Raw genomic sequence first — 18,049 nt, 5'->3', positions numbered from 1 at the left:
TTTATTGGATGGTTTGATATATAGAAGCTTTGTGTTGACCACGCAACAGTTTTCCAAACTTTGGTGCCTTGAACGAAATGGATGTGTTGTATTGAGTTTTGGACTTCTCTTTCTAGAGCAATGACTTTGGATCACACGGCAAAAAAAAATCCGATACGCCCCAATTTTCCTTTCTCGAGCAACAACATGAAATTTCACATCCAACAAGTGGTTTACTGGACCTGAACGGTCTTCTAATTCCATCTTTGGACGTCTCGTTTCGTTTTGGAAATGGCTGCTGATCGCTTTGTAACGTGTCGGGCGGTAATGAACGTGAAGTTGCCAGATGCCAAAACAATCAGGATTAGCCTATCTATCCTGTTTTCAACAAGAGTCACATCTCCTTTCACGGATACTAATGTTCATATGGCTTTGAAATTCTTGGACTTCACGAATCGTATCTTGGCGATTTCGGTTTAATTTTTCTTGAATGCGTGCTTGAGCAAGATGGAAAGATGTCAATTTGCAATGAGTGATCCTTGAGCAGCTTTGATACTGTGTGCTTGTTTTAGCTAGATACATACTCAATAATCGTCAATCCAGCCTCATCTACAGCAAAAAAAGGGATTCACACGATCGAGAATGCCAAGTGGCTCCTCATTCACGTTTTTTGAAGCAGCGGTACTACTAGTCATTATCTCTTCACACTTGCGGTTGTATTCATAAATTTTTGATGTCCTACAAGAAAAACAGAATACGAGACTCATTACACACAGCCGCAAACACACTTACACAAACTTGCGACATAAAGAATGAGCTCGCTCCAAATATTCAATCAACGTAATAAGTGTTGCAAACTTGCCATTGATGCCTCGTCTGGACTCGTTCTCCCTTGTACTCGTTCTCCGGTTTGCGGCGAATAGGACTCCCATTCGACTTTTTGTTTGTTGAAAAATGACATGATATGCAAGTTGCTCGGTGAGAAAACTGCCATTCGGAATTGCGACAATATGAGACTTTGGCTATCTGGATTTGCTGCAACATCGGACTACCCGGGACCAGCCAGAGTCATGAAGGTTCAACGATTGCCACAATTTGGTCTGTGATCGTGGGAGCAGGCACTTTGAATGTGGCCCACTGAATACGGGACCTCCTCAAGATTCCATCCTACTGTTGCATTTCTGGTTCCTGATAGTCAGTTGGATTTGCTGAAACAGGGTTTTGGTGAAAGAAACGTGATGTAGCTGGTGACAAAGGTATATTTTTCACAAGGCACATAGACAGCTGATTTGAACGTTTGTATAAAACGAAGCCTAGTCACCACGAAACCCACAAGAAGTTTTCAAACTTTTGCGTTTTTGAGCAGAGCCTTGAATGATTCCATGATTTCATCTTGAGTTTTGGTCTTCTCTTCCTATAATATTGAATTTGCCTTAGTCAAGAGAAAAAAAAAAACATCCCATGTTGCTAGAAGTATAATTCGGAATCCCCTTGTGCTTCAGCAACACTTACTGATCCCAATCGACCTTCCAATTCACGAAATCGATTCAAGTCTCGTTCCATTTTGGAGATTGCTGCTTGTCGTTCTGTTGCTTGTCGAGCAGCTACTTAACAACGTGTGTAAGAGGCAAAACGAAGACGAGAATTTCTAGCAATCCTTCCCCTCACAGGGAAACCTTATCTTCATCTCATCAAATCTTACCAATCTCTTCCATATCACTCTCAAATTGTTGAACTTCACGAACCATATCTTGGTGATTTCGTTCCAGAGCTTCTTGAATGAGTGCTTGAGATGTCTATAGTTTCAAGAAAGACAAATAGATCAGAATGAGTTTCACTCAATAGGTCAAGCTTAAGTGCAACATTTTTGAATGCATACTCGATACTTGTCAATGCCAGCCTTCATCTACAACCAAAAACAGTTAGGGCAAGTCGCACGGAATGGCACATGTCAGCCACATGATTCTCAACTACCTTCTTTGAAGCAGCAGCATTACTAGCCACAATCCCTTCATACTTGCGTTTGTATTCATTCAATTTTGAGGTGCTGCGAAAACAATAATGTTGTCATGCCAGGTAATGATCGGCATCGGCCGCAAACACACTTACACGGCCTTGCCACGTAAAGTATGAGCTCGTTTCAAGTATTCGTTCAGCCAGGTCAATGATGAATCAAACTTGTCATTGATGCCTTGTGTTGTTTCTTGGAAGTCTGCTCGACACTTGTCTAATTTTTGATTATGGGTTGATGTTGACGAGTTATAATGATGGGGAACCAAAACGGAGAGGTAGCGAGGGCCGATACCATCAATTGATTGTAGGAAATCCTTGAGCTCACGACTACTTTGAATAAAATATGATCTAGATAGTCATTGATCATTTGATGATGATGAACAACATGATCGATGAAACAAGAATGCTTCCGGAATGACGTACCTTATTTCCGGAGGTTGCTGTGTATCAGATGGCTGGCTGCTATCATCTTGAATGTCTTCCATTATCAGCGATCAAATGTTTCTGTAAGTGTGACTTGATTTTGATAATAGAGTCATGACTTATGGACGCGCCGCCGGAGGCAAAGAAAAGAGACCAACAGCGACTATTGAAGCCAGTACAAAGCAATCACACAACACCTTTAGTACAAATATGCCACTTCTATTGCTCACGCAAAATAACTGCGTTTGTCTGGATGTGTTGTTCTTTACTACATTCGCTAGTATGGTGCATAAAAGCCACGACGGCCACTAAAGAAATACGACGAGATACATGTCAATTATTGATCCTGAACCATACGATCCTGGTAAAATACGTTTTGCTTGAATTGCTTACCGATAACCAGCGCCACGTCCACCACGGAAACCAGGCTGGAAACCACCACGATATCCACCACCTCTGAATCCTCGAGGAGCGAATCCACCACCACGTCCTCGTCCGCCCCGATGAGCTCCAGGTATGTTGGTTCGTTTGGTAGTAACCTAACGTAAAGGAGGATGAAGTGTGAGACACGCGCTGATTTTTTTTATTCACGAAACATGCAAAAAAAAATTCGACATGAATAAATTACCTTCAATATCCTGCCCTTGAACTGAGTTTCATTCTGAACCAAGGCAGTTGCGACTGATGATACATCGGCGAATTCAACATATGCGAAACTAACGAAAAGAGCTGTGAGCAAAAGTTTCGAAGAAGGAGTGATTATAGCGAAGACCACTATTGTCTGGCATACCCTTTGGGAGCACCAGTCCACTTGTCACAAACAATAGTCACACGATTTATGGTGCCAGCAGATTGGAAGTGAGCTTGGATTTCTTCTGGCGTTGTGCTGAAATCAACCTGTATGAGAAAAAGAAATCAGAGTTGATACTTCCACCACTTTTTTTGTCAGAATTGCCAAACACATACATTTCCAAGAAAGATTGAACGTGAATCGACTTCTTCCTTGTTGGCTGGACGAGTGATATAATATGATATCAGTATTACATAAGTTGCACAGCAACAAAACAACGAACGAATTGTAATTCAATGTACCTCCATCACCACCAACAGAGCTACCCTTATCAACTTCCATTTGCAATTCCCGGAGTTTGGCAGCTTCAGCTTCCATTTGTTCCAATCGTTTCTTCATGGCATCGAGATCATTCTACAAGCGAGTTCCCATAGTTGAGTTGGTTGAGCGAAAAAAAGCGCAATGCTATGTTGATAATGTTTTCTACTGTAACAAGGACTCACTTCAACACCACCATCAGCAGCTTCGTCACCACCGAGAATGTCATCATCCCCCAATAATTCGTCGTCAGCCCTGTCGTCCGCAATCGAGTATTGTCAGTAGCCAAGTCACATAAGTGCTTAAATTGTTATGAGACATCTTTTGACAAGGCACTTACATTGTTATGAGACAAGAGACAGTAGTCCAGCAACAGCAAGTATTCAGCTAACAATACAAGGAGCCCCCTCTTCTTCCTTCTTTAATCAATCTTTTGTTGGGGGAAAGTTGGTTTTTTTGTGTCAATCTTTTGCTTTTGTTTTTGAGACATTTTGTGGGCCTTTGTGTACGTTTTTTTTATGCTTGCCTCTTGTAAATCTTCTTTTTTCAATGTTATCTCGTCTCTGGAGCCTCTTCTCTTCTATGCAAAAGTCAGCCTCTAGTAGTAATCTGTGCAAAACGTGTGGAGGGAATGCGAAATCAATCAAGACCAGCGGCAGGCAAGGGAACAAAGAAAAGGGGCGCGCTACTATGCTAACAACTAATAGGGTTGTGTTGTGCGTGTTTACGTGTTATATTGCTTTAACTGCAAGGTTACAATACACTTCTACATTTTTTATGTGCTTATTCCCTATTTTCCAAAGGCGTTAGAGATCAATCGTATCCAAAGTGTCATATGCTTATCACAAAATGCTGTAAAGCTAGACTTACCAGGTGGAAGCGCCTTCTGGAGCAGCAGCACCCCAGTTTTCACCAGTTGGTGCACCCCAGTCAGCAGGAGCAGCAGCAGCAGCGGCACCTCCTGATACGGCAGCAGCGACTGTAGAATCACCCCACTAAAATTTACAAGTAGTGTGAGTGTGTGTGCTGAAAATTATGTATCAAGGTCACAAAAAATGGAGACTAGACTCAATATCATACATACCTCGGTGGATTCAGGCACATCGGCACCCCATTCAGCAGTGTTACCACCAGCATAAGCAGCAGCACCACCATAAGTAGCAGGTACGACAGCCTTTTCTTCTTCCTTGTCAGCCTCTTCAGGATCACGGTAAAAGAACATATCCACCATCACATTCCATTGCGAGGCACGAGCTACAGTACCACGTAAACGCAATACCTCTCTAGCCAACATCCAGTAAGCCAATCCGATAGCATGCTTGTTTTTATTGTTTGTAGGGATTGCAATATCGATATACTGTAATGGAGAGTCCGAGTCACAGAGAGCGATAACAGGTATGTTGACATATGAAGCTTCTTTTACGGGTTGGTGGTCGGTACGTGGGTCTGTAACTATGATGAGACGTGGTTCCTTGAAGGAGCGAGTGATATAGTTGGTGAATGTACCAGGGGTGAATCGACCAGCAATAGCTTGAGCACCAGTGTATTGAGCGAATTTGAGGGCAGCACGTTGACCGTATGGACGAGCGGATATGACACATACGTCTTGTGGGTTTTCGATTGCTGCAATGATACGGGCTGCTAGGACGAGCTTTTCATAGGTTTTACCAACGTTGATGATGTTGATACCTGCGTAAAGGGGACTGTTAGTATGAGTGTTATTGAATGGACAATAGTAAACGGATGTGAGGATACTGTGATTAACTAGAGCATCAGGTATTCACAATCCACTTTTATACCCCCTATACACTCCATATACACATCTACGTACCATCAGCTCGTCTCTTCCAGACGTAAGGGTGCATTTGATGGTCTACATTCTTGGTACCAATGTGAGTTTGGGCAGCAAGCATCATTTGGACATCTGCCGATGTAGGGGCTAGGACTGCTGGCGTCTTGGACATGGTTATTTCGTCTGTTCATGATAATGAATTCGAATGAGTATCTTGTGTCTGCTGAATAGTATGTATGCTCCAACGATGAATGCTTGATGTCAAGCTTGATGCCTACCAACGGAAGTTATGGGTAGACGAAAAGATGTATGTCCGTATAAAACGCTAATAAATTTGATGTGAGTGAGTTTCAATGAGCGTCTTATATGTTATGTGTGTTAGAGGCAGGTAGAACGAATGTTGTTGCAAGTTTGATTTCCGTGACATTTCATCATCATTCACATAGGGTCAATGAAATTCTCAGCATCCTGATTTCCTCAATAATCATTTCGAATGCTTCTTTGAAGGTACTTACCTGCTTGTTGAGATGGATGTCTTGACTTTTGACTTGGTCGATGTCTCGGTCTCTTATGTAATGCTTACAACGAAATTACAAACCTTCAAAACTTATTGCCACAGCTCGGACAAGCTCGTTGAGGCACTAGAGACAGCTGCAAAGAGATCCACAGAGAACCAAATGTCGACAGTGAGCTTGCATGCAATATCGCATTATTAGGTTTCCTTGAAAATACTCACCAATTCCAACATTTTGCAGCTTCAAGGGAAGGAGAAGGAACTGGTGGATATTTCATGTCGAACTGCTGATACATTCGTCACAAAATACTATGATATGTTTGATCAGAAGCGATATGTATGTACCTTCATAGTCGTGGTATACTTTCATTCATCGGAAGCATCAAGTCATCAAACATTCACAGGTTGTACCTTAGGCATTGAACACAACCCTCTATCGAGAAACGTCCGCTATATTATGGAATGGTCAAGCCTTCAGTGGTGGAACTCAGTTTGCTGTATGTGCTGGAGCGTTCTATTATCCGTGGTTTCAAGGTAGACCTTGAACAAGTTTTGACTCGGTCTCCCGTTCTCGCAATAGGCCTTCTATTCTACATTGCCACAATCCAAACATCAAGTTCACACATATGATTCACAACCCCTCTTTGGTATGAGAGCTTATCATTGCCACGTACATGGAGGATCAACATGGTGCTGACTGAATCCCCCTTCCCTGTAGCTGATCAAAGTAACGTGCAGCAGTACCTCGATTCAACTAAAAAATGGGATATAATCATTCAAGTATCTGGTATGTGAACGTGGGAATTGGATCCAAGCGGGGTTTGTGCTCCCAAGACAACTCAATATGCTCGACAGACTCATCTCTTTTTCTCACTTTTTTTCACAGGGTCTGTCAAATATGCCGACAATCCATGGCGAGCATTCTCTCAAACATTCATACTCACTCCAGACCCAGATCCAACTAAAAAAGTGTATTTTGCTGGAACGGACTTGTATAGGCTCACATAAATCAGGAGCAAGGGAATTCAATCTTGTAATTTGGAAATGGGAAGCTTACTATTATTATTTTACACTACTTGCATATAAACCATCATCTTCATCAGCAGAAATTGTGCCGACCGATTGCTTTCTTGGCACCAAACCGTGATATTCCTACGACGCCCTGCATCGTCAACATTATAAATTGCTTCTTATACTTTATATCGAGTGCTCGCGCGGAACTGCGACAAGAATTCGTAAGAATGTATGGCCGTCTTCTCCACTTGGACGAGAAACCTCCTCGCAAGTTCGTCCACAGCTTCATTATCGAGATTCGGATCCATTTCAGCACCAGCAAGATATATCGATTTACTTCAATATGCAACTTGAAAGCTTTGTCCAATCTCTGTCAAGCATTTAGAGCGCTTGACAGAGCTGTCCTGGAGAAGTCTTCCTCGTCGTTATAACAGGCGAGTTCCTTTAATTTCCAAGTCGAAGGGCAAGCTGTATATACTATCTATATGAAGCTGCTTGAGTTGATCTCCTCGAGTTTGAATGAACGCTTCGAGACCTCCTCATTCAGGCTGTAAGCTATATACTTTAACACTAGTCAGACATGGAGCTGTTGCTAGGATTTTATGGATATATCGAATGGTAACTCCATTATGCTGTGTATTTCGAGATGATCAAGTTGATCTCCTCGAAGTCTGATGATGTATTGCACATTGGCATCTTTGGCTTGTTTGGGGCTTTCTCGGAAAAAAGTCAGAGCATGTGCAATTTCCTTATCCTTCTTCTCCGACCTTACTGCATAATACTACTCTCATATGTAGGGATACATGGTTTCACTTTCACCGTTTCTCCAACCTTTACTTCAATATTACCCTCACGCTAAAATACTATACGTTGTATACCCATTCATCACAGCAAGGCTTCCTACAGCCAATCGAAATATCTTGTCCAGATCATCAACAGTCGAATTACGTCCAAGACTCTCAACCAATTCACCAGATAGCCCGACATTAGATATAGTGAGGTCAAGTTTTTTAGCTTTATCCACTCTCTGTCGAGCATCCAGAGCACTCAAAAGACTGATTCCAGAGAATACTTTGGACCCACTCACGGCTTTCAGTGACTTCAGTTTCGGCATGGATGATATTACAGCAGACAAGATCTCATCAGATACGAGACGACCGGCAAGGCAGAGATCTTTGAGGTTTACACAGTGGCATACTAAAATGGATAGATCGAATGGCACGCTATCGTTGATACCCCAGAGCTCGAGGGACTCGATTTGAGAGCCTCGACACTGTATGAAGGATTGGAGATCACCGTCTTTAGCATGGTCTGATCTCACACTGACACGAGTTAAGGATTCCGCCAGTCCCAATACGGCATCTATGTGTTCTGCTTCATGACAATTACTTAGGTCTAGTATTTCCATGGTACTGATACTGGCAGACAACAGTTCATTGAGACCCGAGTGTGTTTCGTCTAAACCTAATATATCATCCGCTTTAAATGATTTGATACCAGCTGGGATACTAGATAGGACATCAGAACATCCTTCCACCCTTTCTAGATTCAGATTCTGTAGGCATTTAAAGTCCACCATGTGTTCTTTACGGCAGTCTGAGAGGGTGCAGCGTTCTAGGTGAATACTACTGAGTGTGGATCTACTGCCAGTTGACAATGCTTCCATTATTGAGCCTGGGAACTCAATGAGTGACTCTTCGTCTCGAGTACCTGTAAACTTGAAGCTTTGCAGGCGGAGGTTTTCAACTAACGTGGTGAAATCTATAGATAGCTCTTCGGAAATGTTGAATAAGGCTAGTTCTTTGATGTCTGGTGCATAGGTTGGAATCATTTCCCATTCAACATCTTGCCAGTGCATGAATCTAGAGCCTGTATCATTGTCGTCCTTGTCGAAGAAAACCCTATAGATCCAACGTCAGTAATCCAATAATTTGTGGAACTGTGTGTAAGGCGTGCTTGAGCGATAAGTACCTGAAAAAATCCAACGTCAAAGAAGTGAGACTCTTTGGCAATCCGCTCCACTTGACATACTGTGTCGCAATACCATCAACAGAGAGGTACAGACTACCTAACGAAGCAAAGGATCCAAATCCTCTACTAAAGACTAGTTGGGATGCACAAATCTCAAGCTTGGCTACTGCCTCCAGCGATGGCTGACTATACAGATCGTTGCCTCGTTGTCGCAAAGCTAGCAGGCTAGATATCCACAGTGGTGAAGGGTGAGTAGCCAGAATGGTCGACATGTCTTTATAGAGGAAAGACACAGCTGCTTCGTTGAAGCCTTTGCAAGCCATTGATGCTTGCGACAAAGTTTCGTGATGTTTACATGCGGCGAGTTTGCTCAAGATCATTAGGAGCAGTTCGTTGGGTAAACGAATACCATTCCATTTAATAGTGTCCATTGGAATGATAAATGATGTGTTTCTACGTGATAATGGATGCGGTGAAGGTGTAAGTTTGAGGCATGTAATCTCGAGGCAAAAACGATCACGATAAGTCTAATTGTGCACGTGCTACTTACGCGAACGAATAAATGTGCTTCTGACACGTGATTATTGCCTATTAGACCGTCTGTTCACCGGTTGGCTGTCCCAAAGCGCTGTCTCATACACAAATGATTTACAGCAGACGAAGCACTCACTTCCCCTTCGCTTTTGGCTCAGAGCACGGATGAGTGTAAAATCGTCTCAAGGCTCGTCTTGGACAAAGTTCAGGACTGATTTTCTCGGTATGTTTCCAGCTGCGTCCTCAATTGAAATTTAATAATTCACTAAAACACTCTTGCTGCAGACCCAGAAACAAACAATACAAGCCCTGAAGAGGGAGATTCAAATCCATATGGTCTGGCTATCGGCGATGAAGTCCCCGTAGTCACTTGCAATGGTTGCTCTCGTCCTGTATTGCAGACATCACTATTGGCACATTTGGGTGTGTTGAGCTGGCAGACTTACGCTATTGGTGCATGGGCAATTGCTGACATCGGGATCTATTTATTTAGAGATATGCACTGGCGCTGACGGGCCCTCCAACAAGAAAATCAAAACTGGTATGTTTTGCGAAGCTACCTTCGTGTATCGGTGGCCATGTTGCCTGACTCGCCTTTTGCTACTGAATAGAGCATCCTCCCATCAACTCATACAAGGAAGAATCGCCTCCAATCATGATCAACGATTCTTACATGACTGGCAAATCAAAAAGTACAGTCCTGTCGACGAGCACTCAACAGATCGTATTCCAACCTAACGCCCTATATTTACTCAGAGGGAATCAACTTGGACGAACAATGTGGTGTTCTCATAGATGGAATCCGATGTACAAGATCAATCCTCTGTAAGAAACATCCAGTTGCACAAAAGCGTGCTGTTATGGGGAGATGTAAGCCATACGATGTATTGGCTCTGAGGTTTGGAAACGCGTCTCAACAGAGATCCAATTCAAACAAAATCAAAGCAGGTAGGAGCCTTCAAGAGCAAAAATATGCAGGCGAACTCTGTAATGGCTTCAACAACAACACAGTCCTTCTCACATACACTCATTCAACATAGGAGCAGCAGGAACAGTACCACCCAAACCATCACGTCTGAAAAATGGAATACCTGATATGGTCACAAGTGAAGATGAAACTCAATCTGTCTTTGATGCCATTCGCTTCCATATACCACAACCGATCGCCACGCTCAACTATCCCAAAGTGAAACGATAGTATGTATATATGATGATGTTGCACAAAAGCATAGTATCAAGATATTTATTCGCTATTGTATATAACGGCAGCAAGGTAAAATAGAAACCCACCTTTTGCATCAGTATAGCACCGTTGTCGTAGTCAAGTTAGTGAAGGCATAAAATGTAACTATTCACGTGAAGAAGCGAAAGCTACGCGTATATATTCTGGTGTCTTCAAATGTGGGGTTGAGGTGCGAATCGTCTACCAAGCAGAACTGCATTTTACAGCGAAGAAAGCTTGCAACGATGAACATCAGAGTAGCCACGGTAAAAGCACGCCTCCAAATCCATTTTCCACGTACAATTGACTAACTTCTCATACTACTCAAACAGGTGGATGACCTGCTCTACATGCAAAACTGCAATTTGATGAATTTGCCAGAGAATTACCAAATGAAATACTATATATACCACGCCCTATCATGGCCACAACTATCTTACGTCGCAGAAGATCACAAGGGTAGAATCATTGGCTATGTTTTAGCAAAGATGTATGTGCCTCATCAAAAAAACCATTGTTGCTCTATGCTGATACGAACGCATTTGTGTGTAGGGAAGAGGATGTAGTCGAATCACCACATGGACATATCACTAGTTTGTCGGTTATGAGGAATTGGAGGCGTCTGGGGATTGCTGAGAAGCTTATGAGCCAGTCCCGTAAGCTTGATGTTTGGATCAGTCTTTGCTCCCGTCGAGTATGATCTTATAGGCTCAAACCACATATCTGTATATAGAAAAAGCAATGGTAGAAGTCTTCAACGCTCAATACTGCTCACTACACGTGAGAAAGAGTAACAGAGCTGCTCTTCAGCTGTATCGAGACACTCTTGGATTCTTGTAAGCGGTCACTATGGACATTATATCGTGAGATAAAATTCTGAGATACTACACTATTTCACATAGGGTGCATGAAGTGGAAAAAAAGTATTACGCTGATGGAGAAGATGCATACGCTATGAGGATGACATTTTCCAAAAAGGAGGAGGCTGCAGCTGTTGTGAAGGCGTAGGAAGCAGACTTATTTTATTAGAATATACAGGGATTGTTCGCATAGCATCAGAGTGGTGGTGTTAGGCACTGTTAGGAGCTCCATCGGTCGCGTGTATCTCGCATCGTACAGAGTTCATTAAAGATAGATAGTACAGATAGTCTGGTAGGCCCTGCTCTCGCTCCGCTCCTACTGTCCTTGTTTGGTTCTCTTTGTTGCATCCATGACATCGAAACTTTGACATTTTCAACTACCTCTCTATGGCAATGACGCCATTATAAATCATGAACTAGTGAGGGTGATTCCATTGTCGTTGCAAACTCTGTACTGGCAAAATCCCAACCTCTGACTTCTATCTCTGTAAGTGGCAAGCAAGCCAAAGGCAGAGTGAGACCTTGAATCATATATTGTAACTCGAGGTGGCCAACCTAATCGACTCGAAATATACGCGATAGATGAGCTACCTTTTGATATGTCAATCATCATATCTTACTGTCCAAACCTTCAAAAGCTCTGGCTGGGCGGGCCACTCGTCGTTGACGACTGAGTCTCACTTACAGAAGGATCCATGAAAAAATTGAAGGAGCTTGACTGTTACAGAGCTACCAAAGCGGCTTTTGCGGCATTACATTACTAAGTCCTCTGAAAACTCGACAGATATTGGTCAGAGCACCATAACTGCATATAAACCTATGGTCGGGGCCGGGGTTGGAAAATGGGTCGGAAGATGGGCTTAGGCGGAGGGATACGTTTATGGATAAGTGTCGGAGATATGGCCACTTTAATGACCATATCAGCTTTTCTGTCATAGGAGCACAGTGAGTGAGTATGTATCGAAAGTTTGCCTACAAGTAGTGCGGAATATAGGAAATGCATAGTCTGTGATCGAAAACACAAATTACTGGTAGGAAATAGCAACAAGAAAAGGTAAAAAAAGGGAATGGCAAAATTTAAGGCCAAAATCTAATTTCCATCCCTACAATCATAGTAACAAGCCAAAACTACCTAGCAATTCAAGATTATCATGTTGTTGTTGTCATTACGGGTCTACATACTTTGCAAAACCAAACACAAACAACGCACACACTAGTCATTATTACATAATACATAATGCACGTATATTTAGAATTGGTCTTTCTTTTTACATAAATATGAAATTCAAAACCAAACAAACCATTCACTCCTCATATTCTCACTTTGAATACGAATCGCCCTCCTTCTTTGGAGGCTGATCAGTAACAGGCCTAACCTCCTTCCCAGTCAACGGATTCTTTGCAGTCTTGATGAGATTCTCTGGTCGCACATCCGAGAATGTCCACATTAGTGGTGGTGGTTCGGTCCTAACGACATGTTAATTAATTTAATTAAATTTTTTGTAGCATCACCAAAGATGATTCATTTTCTTACCCTGGTGTAGCCCACATGCATTTTATAAAGTTCGTGAATGGGTATCCAATATCATAGTATGGGTATGAAGACATTTTTTCAAGCACATCTTTCAAGTGCTCTGCGCATCTGTGAGGGCGTAGTTTTCCTTCTACTTTTCTGGTCGATCTGTTACAAATTTAGATATAGTGGAAGTTAGCACACTTCTTTGACGTTTAAAGTGTTGTTGGGGAAGCTTTAGATGGCTTTTGAGATGTTTGGATGATCAAAAAACAAAACGTGCTTGTTGCAAGCGGAGAGCAACGATTACGAGCGAACAGGTCTCCACAAATGCAAAGATCAAGGACATCTCAAGCATGTCTCTACTCTCGTTGCCAAAAACCTCCCTCTTGCAATGTGTCCAAATGTCTGCCAACCTTTTACCAACTCCCAACAACATAACCCGACGTACTCACCCAGGCCCCCACTTCTCTTCAGCATATTTAATCCTCTCCTTCAATGCGGCATCGTATTTGGCTCTATCGCCTTCCCATCCAAGAGGAGAAACACCAGGAGGTGTAGGAGACCTTTGCATGACTGTTGGCCGCGGTGATGCTGGAGGAGCTACATATGGGGTCGGTCTTGTAGGTACTGATGGTTTGGATTCTGTCTCGTTGCCGCTTGTCGTATTGGGGCTGCTCATCTTTGCGTAATTGGTTGTCTTTCCAGCTAAACAAGTTCCTTACATTTGAGCATATAACTTGTGCGTGTCTTCAGGGTTCGCATATGCTGAATACAAACGCGTTCGTCGCTAATTGCCACTATACACTATTTCGTTCCCAAACCAATCACCACGAGGAACACAATCTCATCTTTAGTTCTTAACGGTCGAAATTATCAAGATATATAAGGTTCAATGATTCCAAAAGGCACGGGGTTCTTAATACTATTATTGCTCTGCAAATCCTTGAGTCTACAGTGATCGAAAAACAATATAAGTCCCAACTCCGCAACTGGAGACCAAAAAACTTCCATACTCTAACGTCAACATACCTCTTCGACGGCCATAGTCAACTTCTGCTCCAGTGTCTCATACGACTTGTAATCAGGCAAATCAATACGATTGAAACAGGTATGCGATTTCGGTAATCCTCGATCATCAGATCCTTTTTCAATGGTGAACCGCCTGTCAGAGTAACGAAAGTGAGGTTGATTGTCTTGTTCCAAATCAAGAGGTCCTTTTGGCACTTCTATTTTTTGTTGCCTACCTTGGACCATCAGCCCCTTGCAAATCTTTGAATCCAGAGATAGGTACTCGAGAAGTACCAGTAACAAATTGCAACAATCTAGCTTTCTTTTCTGTATCCCATTCTCGTACAAGCTGTAGGAAGAAAAACCAGGAAAGACGTGAGAAATCGTCCATGAAAAAGAAAAATCTTTGAAAATGAATTGCATCTTCAAAGAATTCTTAGTTGAACGCCTCACAGTCGTCACGACAACATACCTGCCAAAACCACTTGACAACCTGATCTTCTGAATTATACGTCCTATAATCAGTGTGCTTTTTCCAATCATCCACATCAACTTCATTCGTTCCGGCAATCAACAACTCCAATTCTCGTTCATCAAACACACTGATTATTTCATATGGTATGATTTCATGGAATCCAGCTGCAAAAGCACTGAACTGATCCTTGATTCGTTCGTATATACGATGTCGTACAAAGAGATCACAGTATTCGACCTTGTTTTCGTCTGTTACTAGAATGTTGCGACCATCGGGTTTCAGATCTACAGTTACAGTGGCTCCGAATTGGTCTTCGTCTGTTGAGAAGGTAAATTCCATATCGTCAATTGGATTTTGTCTAGCAAGGAAAAAGTGTGAGTTTTGTTAAGCTGTGAAGGAAACAAAATATAGAGCGTGGAAGGTCAAATAGTTGCGAGAGCTCTGTCACCCCAACGCACACAGACTACCTCTCTCCATACTCTCATCATGAACCAAAGCAAACACACTTACAGAGCCCACTGAAGATTATTATAAAGCTGCAAATCAACCCCTTGCAAATCCTGCAACGTAATCTTCTTCCTCAACAGCATCTTATAAAACGCCGATATAAAGAAAGCATCAATATACTTTTGATGAAAAATCCCCAATCCAGTCACCCGTCCAACGAATCTAAAATAATTCAAATGGTTTGGATTTATACCCGAGTTTGGATTTATCTGTAAAGTATAGTTATCGGAAGCAGAGTATTCAAATAGACAATAGAATGGGTTAAACATTTCGTGGGATAGTAGGAAGAAGAATTCTCGTGACAGTCCTCCAAAGTCTTTGCCAGCTTCACCGGCAAAGGTTATCATGAGACGATTTCTGAGGTGATGGGCGGGTAGTTTCATTATTTCGGCGTACGAGTCTTCAAAGATGTTGTCTCGTCGGACTGTGATTTGACATTGGCCTGGTTGGAGTCGCATATGAGGTTGGGTTCGTAAAAAGACTAGCTTTTGTCTAAAATCTTGTTTATACTGTGGTACATCTTGCCTACAAAGGGTATCATAGTTTGAGAGGTGGAGGTGACGTGCAAAAAAAAAAGAAAAATTTCGACGGAACTACTGCTACTACTACAACAACATACAACTCACCCTAAACTACTAGGCAATCTCGGATCATCCCAACTGGTCTGCTTCGTATTATGATCAACAAAGTACGTCCTTCCATTGGGCATCATTCTCATTTCCCAACCTGCTGGGAGATTACCTAAAATCTCTTGACTTTGACGACTGACTTGTTCAAGTAAGACAGTGATTTGTTCCTGTGTTAGTGCACCACCATTTGCAAGTGCACTTTGGGCTTGACGTTGTAACTCTACTTGACGTTGTAGAAGCGTGATTCGTGGATCGTGCCATGTTGTTGTTCGTGTATTGTGGTCGACCTAGTGACGTAGAGTGAGATAGGAGCAGATCAATGTTGGTATAATTCAATAGGCTAGAGCGCTTTTTTCGCTCGTCACTTTTTTCAACAAGACTTACAAAGTACGACCTCCCATCAGCAGTATAATGCATCTGCCAGCCAGGAGGTAGCGGTAACTGTCTCTGCAACTGCTGTTGTTGCTGAGCGGCAGCTTGCTGCTGTTGAGGTGTCAGTTGCATATTTAACATATTAGGCTGTTGTATTGTTGGCTGTTGCTGTTGAGATGCTATTGATTGTTGCTGTTGAGGAATAATATATTGTACTTGTGGTTGTTGTGGCTGTTGATTTGGTAGAGCAGCCTGTAAAGCATCCATGTTCATGGCTGAAGCGTCAACGTTTGGTAGAGTTCGTTGTTGAGCTTGTCTCCAATCTATTAGGCGTGCGTTTGCGGCTTGTTGGAGGGAGTCTGCTTTTGTTTGTTGGGCACTATGGATAATAGTTCAACGAGTGAGCAACGTGTGAGAAACGACCCTCAAAACACACAGCAAGAACGCTTACATTGGTCTCTTCCATGTGGTTGTCCGAGTTGAATGATCGACATAGTAGATTCTTCCAACCTTTTTTTATTGGCAAAAGTATGAGCATGTCTTGTTTGATCACAAATCACAAGTTTTTCACGAGTTCCCACTTTACGACGATTACTCACCCCATCTTGGCGACGTTCCCAGCCCTGTGGCAATGGTCCAAAGCTATCACTTGTACTATTCGCACTGGCCGATTGCCCAGCAACCGCACCACCAGCAGAAAGTGGCAAACTTGAGGTTGATGATGTCGGTGATATTGGTGACTGCTGAGAAGCCATAGCAGAAAAGAGCATCTGGTTGCCAGTCACGGGGCTCGTCGGGGACGGTATTATGCTTCTCGGTGGTATCGTATTCGTCGTTATCAACGAGGCACTACTCTGGCTCGAAATGTCACTTCTTACACTAGCCGTCCGACCTGGAATAGGGGAATTTACAACAGGCTGGCCCGTTCTATCAGACACCGTTGTCCTGCGAGGAGGAATCTCGTTTGGAGGGCTACTCATTTGTTCTCTCTATGTTAGTGTTATTGCGTCGCAAGGTTTCACGATTCAGAGATCGATTCCAACTACAGAAGAACTCGCGCAAGGGAATGCATTACGTGTACACTGACATTTATACACGCTCTATAGACCTCCGGTGCTGAAAATCGCCAACAAAACATCATCGATCAACTTCAACTTCCACAAACTTTTGGACATATACTTCGATCTTATTCAATTGCAATTTTTAAAATGGTGAAGTACTCAAGGAGTACCACTCTCGCCTTGCTCTCCCTCCCAAGCTTCCCATTGTGCAAGCTACAAAGAACAAAAACACGTCAGCTATCATAGTAGCAAACAACACTAACAAAAACACCAATTTAAACCCCAGTTGTTGCTTTTCTCACCATATCATCTGCCTTCTTGCAACTAGGTGTCTGCTTAAACACCATTTGCACCAGGTGATTCTGATCTGGTTCACCAAAGAACCCCTCAAACTTTTCGATAAAGTTCAAGCACTCGAGCATCTGACTTGGCGTATATCCCGTCGTCACTTCAATCACTTCTCCCACTACAAGTAAGTAAGAGAATGAGCAATGTGTGGGGATAAGGATCAGTGCAATATGTTAATCTCTGTAGGAGCAAAAGCGGCTTATAGATAGAGCCATATCAGGGAGCACTGACCTTCTTTGAGTCCTCGTGCTACATAATTCATGACAGCGGCAGCAAGCATAGAGTTCGGATATCGTAGACTCTCAATGTCAGAGATAATCACATCCAGTTTCTGCACGGCACATACAAACAAGTCGGCTCGAAATCGACGCCGTAGTAGCGATTCCACTCGTATAAGCGGTGCCAAGAAGGGCGACTCATTGTTCTGAGTGACGGAGAAATGAGAAGGACAGTATTGGGCGGCATTCTGGAAGTAGAGTAACAGCCATTCATAAGCTGTGGGTAGTTTGGTATAGAATTGATTGACCTGTGTTACGGTGTATGATGTTGCTTTAGTAGTGGAAGACATCTTATCCACAAAAAGCCAAGCGGAATCGCAAAGCATACCTTCCAAGCCTTCAGATCTGTCTTCATGAGACGACGTAGTGCACATGCCCTCTTTTCCAGTTCTGTTGCATACATGGCACATTCCTCCTCCTCGAGA

The 18,049-nt window shown here is 42.8% G+C and overlaps 7 protein-coding genes across 7 annotated transcripts; 3 read left to right on the top strand and 4 right to left on the bottom strand.

Annotated features, from left to right (window-relative positions):
- Nucleotides 1–1,321: 1,321 nt before the first annotated feature.
- Nucleotides 1,322–2,477, bottom strand: SmJEL517_g00071 (uncharacterized protein; the record flags this gene model as incomplete). The annotated part of the gene is made up of 7 exons (XM_031166001.1): nt 1,322–1,393; nt 1,492–1,586; nt 1,682–1,775; nt 1,859–1,885; nt 1,954–2,026; nt 2,089–2,340; nt 2,416–2,477. 7 exons carry the CDS (start codon nt 2,475–2,477, stop codon nt 1,322–1,324), a joined length of 675 nt encoding a protein of 224 aa, XP_031028001.1.
- Nucleotides 2,478–2,692: 215 nt separating this feature from the next.
- SmJEL517_g00070 (uncharacterized protein) lies at nt 2,693–5,487 on the bottom strand (the record flags this gene model as incomplete). Its single annotated transcript, XM_031166000.1, has 10 exons — nt 2,693–2,723; nt 2,809–2,954; nt 3,044–3,131; nt 3,206–3,312; nt 3,382–3,425; nt 3,508–3,619; nt 3,709–3,778; nt 4,394–4,518; nt 4,608–5,212; nt 5,355–5,487. The coding sequence occupies 10 exons, from the start codon at nt 5,485–5,487 to the stop codon at nt 2,693–2,695; spliced, it is 1,461 nt and encodes a 486-aa protein (XP_031028000.1).
- Nucleotides 5,488–5,842: 355 nt separating this feature from the next.
- SmJEL517_g00069 (uncharacterized protein) lies at nt 5,843–6,837 on the top strand (the record flags this gene model as incomplete). The annotated part of the gene is made up of 6 exons (XM_031165999.1): nt 5,843–6,001; nt 6,071–6,166; nt 6,246–6,326; nt 6,410–6,476; nt 6,548–6,616; nt 6,716–6,837. 6 exons carry the CDS (start codon nt 5,843–5,845, stop codon nt 6,835–6,837), a joined length of 594 nt encoding a protein of 197 aa, XP_031027759.1.
- A 2,676-nt stretch (nt 6,838–9,513) lies between these two features.
- Nucleotides 9,514–10,689, top strand: SmJEL517_g00068 (uncharacterized protein; the record flags this gene model as incomplete). The annotated part of the gene is made up of 7 exons (XM_031165998.1): nt 9,514–9,571; nt 9,634–9,771; nt 9,842–9,889; nt 9,960–10,040; nt 10,105–10,296; nt 10,389–10,545; nt 10,656–10,689. 7 exons carry the CDS (start codon nt 9,514–9,516, stop codon nt 10,687–10,689), a joined length of 708 nt encoding a protein of 235 aa, XP_031027760.1.
- Nucleotides 10,690–10,815: 126 nt separating this feature from the next.
- Nucleotides 10,816–11,578, top strand: SmJEL517_g00067 (uncharacterized protein; the record flags this gene model as incomplete). Its single annotated transcript, XM_031165997.1, has 5 exons — nt 10,816–10,836; nt 10,903–11,060; nt 11,123–11,226; nt 11,304–11,406; nt 11,473–11,578. 5 exons carry the CDS (start codon nt 10,816–10,818, stop codon nt 11,576–11,578), a joined length of 492 nt encoding a protein of 163 aa, XP_031027763.1.
- A 1,171-nt stretch (nt 11,579–12,749) lies between these two features.
- SmJEL517_g00066 (uncharacterized protein) lies at nt 12,750–13,625 on the bottom strand (the record flags this gene model as incomplete). The annotated part of the gene is made up of 3 exons (XM_031165996.1): nt 12,750–12,897; nt 12,965–13,111; nt 13,399–13,625. The coding sequence occupies 3 exons, from the start codon at nt 13,623–13,625 to the stop codon at nt 12,750–12,752; spliced, it is 522 nt and encodes a 173-aa protein (XP_031027764.1).
- Nucleotides 13,626–13,871: 246 nt separating this feature from the next.
- On the bottom strand, nt 13,872–16,917 carry SmJEL517_g00065 (uncharacterized protein; the record flags this gene model as incomplete). The annotated part of the gene is made up of 9 exons (XM_031165995.1): nt 13,872–13,895; nt 13,976–14,108; nt 14,191–14,303; nt 14,427–14,787; nt 14,940–15,461; nt 15,563–15,852; nt 15,950–16,316; nt 16,389–16,447; nt 16,537–16,917. The coding sequence occupies 9 exons, from the start codon at nt 16,915–16,917 to the stop codon at nt 13,872–13,874; spliced, it is 2,250 nt and encodes a 749-aa protein (XP_031027761.1).
- Nucleotides 16,918–18,049: the final 1,132 nt, after the last annotated feature.

The sequence above is a fragment of the Synchytrium microbalum genome (assembly GCF_006535985.1).
Source record: "Synchytrium microbalum strain JEL517 chromosome Unknown SmJEL517_scf0001, whole genome shotgun sequence".
Classification (NCBI taxonomy): Eukaryota; Fungi; Chytridiomycota; class Chytridiomycetes; order Synchytriales; family Synchytriaceae; genus Synchytrium; species Synchytrium microbalum.
Note: the sequence above shows the minus strand (reverse complement) of the source record. Positions and strands in the feature narration are given on the sequence as shown.